At 41.9% G+C, this 4,164-nt stretch overlaps 1 protein-coding gene across 1 annotated transcript; it reads right to left on the bottom strand.

Moving 5' to 3' along the window:
- Nucleotides 1-207: 207 nt before the first annotated feature.
- LOC129774556 (allantoinase, mitochondrial) lies at nt 208-2,736 on the bottom strand. The gene is made up of 3 exons (XM_055778318.1): nt 2,506-2,736; nt 1,496-1,909; nt 208-1,433 (listed from the first exon to the last, which is right to left on the bottom strand). The coding sequence occupies exons 1-3, from the start codon at nt 2,665-2,667 to the stop codon at nt 588-590; spliced, it is 1,422 nt and encodes a 473-aa protein (XP_055634293.1). The 5' UTR covers nt 2,668-2,736; the 3' UTR covers nt 208-587.
- Nucleotides 2,737-4,164: the final 1,428 nt, after the last annotated feature.

The following is a 4,164-nucleotide window of genomic DNA, read 5'->3' as shown; positions in this document are numbered from 1 at the left end:
CAATTAACTTCTATCGATGGAAATCAACCTGTTAATATAAAACACAAATGAAAAATAGCGACGCCTGTTTTGAGACACACCGTATATTCAAATGGTTGCATTTGGCGGTGAATATTTTCTGGTTTTATAAGACTATTTCTGACGTTGGGATGGCTAGCGGACTTCAGAGATGTTCCGGACATTCGGATCTGCAGTTTGAGACATTTCATCGTTTTTATTTTTTACCTAGTATGAGTTTTTATTTACTTTTCATTTATGATTCCAGCAACAAACATTAAATACGACCTGATTCTATCCGCGGGATTATTTCCCCGTCAAATGCAACCAGTTGCATTTGTTGAGTATATTTTACGAAGAGTTATGCCCTATTTAACATTGACGAAATTTCGCTAGTCACATTCTTAGCAAAATTTTGTCTGATTCCCTGTATAGTTTCACATATTTTAATGACAGCGGATTTCTGGTTGGATTGAATTGGTTAAACTATTTGATGAAGGGTTACCTTTTTCCTACATTACTGTACAATTCATGAAAAAACTTAAATTAGATTATACATATTTGAAGCTTAAATATCAAGCACTTAACCACTAATTGATAATAAGAGTCTTCGACCCCGGCCGATTCGGTCTTTTCAGCAAAATATCACCCACGGGAGCACCAAACTTCTCTGTCCTCCGGTACACACAGTAGCCGCGCACAAAACTCGCGTGAACCACTCCGCGTAGCTTCTGGTCAACGTAGGGACTCGTTTTGTTGCGGAACTCGATAACATCCTGGGTAACGGTAAACGTATCTGCCGGATCCCAAACGCAAACATCTCCATCGTAGCCAACCTCCAGCCGACCCTTCACGTTATCAAGCCCACACATCCGAGCCGGCTCGGTACAGAGCAGCCGAACCAGATCTGCAATATCCAGCCCGTAGCGCCGGCAGTTAGTCCAAAACAATGGCAACCCGAACTGCACAGAAGAAATGCCTCCCCATGCTTTGAGGAAATCGCCCCGATGCTTTCCGCTCGTGAGTAGCTTCATGTCCGGTGTGCTGGGCGAATGATCCGAAACGACCATATCGATGTCGCCATTGCGAATCGCTTGCCACAGCTGCTCCTGATTGGTCTTGCCCCGAATCGGAGGACAGCATTTGTACTCGGTGCGCGCATCCGGAATATCTTCTGCGGTGATCGATAGATAGTGATGACAGGTTTCAACCGTGAGTTTGGCCCCGTTTCGCCGAGCGGCACGAATCGAGGGTAGCGCGCGCGCTGCAGACAGATGCACGATGTGGCACGGGACGTTGTACTGTTGGGAAAGTGTGGACACCAGTTCGATTGCGTCTGCCTCCATCTGATCTGGGCGGGAGTGAAGGAAAGTTGCGTATTTTTTCGGATTGTGACCATGGGATGGACTCTCAGCGCATTCCATCTCGGCGTGGAACTAAAATTTTGATGTTTTGATTTAAGAAATGTTTTTCGGGAACGAAGGAATTTCACACTTACAGCCAGCACCGATCCGGTCCCTTCCATCACCTTCAGCGCCTGGTGCAAATCATCCTCTTCAACGTGTTGAAATTCATCCACACCGCTGGGGCACAGGAAACACTTGAACCCAACCACCCCAGCATGAATCATCTTCTTCAACTCGCTTGCGTTGCCCGGAACAACGCCACCCCAGAAGGCAACATCGGTGAAGATCTTCCCCCGGGCGGCAGTGATCTTTGTGTGAAGATTAGCCAGCGTCGTTGTCGGTGGAATCGAGTTCAGAGGCATGTCGCAGATGGTGGTGAATCCACCGGCTGCGGCCGCCTTGGTTGCCGTATGGAATCCCTCCCATTCGGTACGGCCGGGTTCGTTGATGTGCACATGGGAGTCTATCAAACCGGGCATCAGCACCAGATCGCCGAAGTTGTGTACCTGCGAGTTGCGGTAACGTTAATCTCTAGGGTCAATGTTGACTCAGACAGGCGAAAAATAAATTCCAGTTGGGATGAAATAGCCAAAACCACAACCTTTATGATGAACTTGACGCAAATAGAGACCGACCGATCAGCAACTCGACGTGATCAACGATGACGATCGTAGGTCTCCTGAACTATCGTCATCTGACTCAACAACAAGAATTGTTTCGAGCACACACTGTAAACACTACGCGAAACCAGTAAACGCTCGGAAGATTCCTTTCTGAAGGAAAAGGTCATATTCGTACGCGAGTGAAAGCAGCAGATAATCTATTATGCAAATTTATGAAGCGCCAGCCAGAACAACGCACGCAATCTCGTTGTTTACACTTGTGATTATCACCGTAATTACGCTGCGTGACGATTGCGGAGGCTGGCCCCGCAGAGTGAGTGGAAAAATATTACGCATCGAAGGTGATAGCCAAGCCCACCACAACAGATTACAGGGCGAAGAACAAAAATATAGCAATTTGGGTAATTTCCATCAGAAGGACCTTGTGCGAGAGAAAAAAAGGTCCCGAAAAGGGATGCACCGTGATATCCAATACCTACTTCAGCTTCGTTATGCAGCAGGTAGACATCGACCGCCAACAGCGAGGAGAAGATTCTGCTCACTTTTCCATCTTTATGGGAGATCAGGATTCCTCCGCTGATGAAACCGTGCTTTTGCTCCGAGTTTAAATAAATACGGTTACTTATTAGCAACGTGTCCATTTTTGTAACGATCTTCTTGAATTTGAAAACTCTCTGATCGACGCTCCTGCTTTCACTAGTCCGTGTAAGGTAGCCAGCGACTGAACTGTTTCGCTCATTAAGCGTCCCTATTTATAATACAAATCCTGCGGGATTCTTCTTGATTCGGTGGGATGTGGTGGTGGGGGATGAAAACAACAACACATTGTCGGCTGTTTCGTGAATGAAAATCCCTTATCGCGTTATCGCGTGCCCCCAGGCGTGCTTGTGCACATACACTCGCTGGATGTTTGAACTGAGATCAGGTAAACTCACATAGCAGCCATGCGGGGAATTAAGATCGGTTCATCTGGAGAAACTGTATAGCTGCTTTTTTACATATAAGACTGTTATGTCAAATTATTGGGAATCGTTGCACCATTTATAACCTTTGACACCGATAAATAATGCAAAAAAAAGTTATTTATACACATGTTGAAACATATATATATATATATATATATATATATATATATATATATATATATATATATATATATATATATATATATATATATATATATATATATATATATATATATATATATATATATATATATATATATATATATATATATATATATATATATATATATATATATTTTCAACATATACACATGTTGAAAAAAAATTACAATTTGTGCATTGTATTCCTCTGAACACATTCAGTTGGATTCAGTGGTTCCTTTTTGCGTGTTGGCTACAATCATATCTCATTAACGTTTGAAATATATTTTTTTTGAAATCAGTCATATTTAAAATCTAAAAACATATTATCTATTATCGAGTCCAAAATTCAATATAATCGAGTCCGACCTGTATTACCAGCAATGGATGGATGCTAGTTTTTAACTTAACAGTTCTGAGTTCGTACCATCTACGATATTGCGCAACTTACTCTCGATGCTAATGCTAATTCTAAGGTTATGTAACGCGTGAAGAAGAGAAAGTAGACGTTGCGTTATTTGTTTCATGTTGAGCGTTTGTTTTGGGGTTACTGACGGAACGAAGGAAATGGTCCAAAACCGCGTTACCACATTCACGTTAGCGTAATTTGTGTACCACGCCTAAGAACACATGGTCTCAAGCTCGACTTAATCATAATAAGCCATGGCTAATCCTCGTGGATTAAAACAGGAATAGAGTTTCCGTTAATTATGCCCGACTCAGAGTAGTATTGCGGCGAAAAGCTTATTTTTCAGGGAGCCGTTAGAGGAAATGTGTATCCATCAGTAGGCTGTGTTTTATAATTCGTTTGACTGTTTGAAGTGTGTTCAAAAATGTGTTAGGGGGGTATTCTAGTGTAAAGACACGAATTTCGGACGTTTTTTCGAGCTTCGTAAAAATAAAACAAATAATATTTTTAAGTATCCATTATAACATTATTTGTTTATCTATCTTTCAACAATAGAATAAAAATTGAACGGGAAAAAAATATTCATAATTAAAATAGTTACAAGCTGATGAAGTAAGAGGGTT

The sequence above is a fragment of the Toxorhynchites rutilus genome, chromosome 1, assembly GCF_029784135.1.
Source record: "Toxorhynchites rutilus septentrionalis strain SRP chromosome 1, ASM2978413v1, whole genome shotgun sequence".
Taxonomy (NCBI): domain Eukaryota; kingdom Metazoa; phylum Arthropoda; class Insecta; order Diptera; family Culicidae; genus Toxorhynchites; species Toxorhynchites rutilus.
This window is presented reverse-complemented; position numbering and strand designations above follow the sequence as displayed.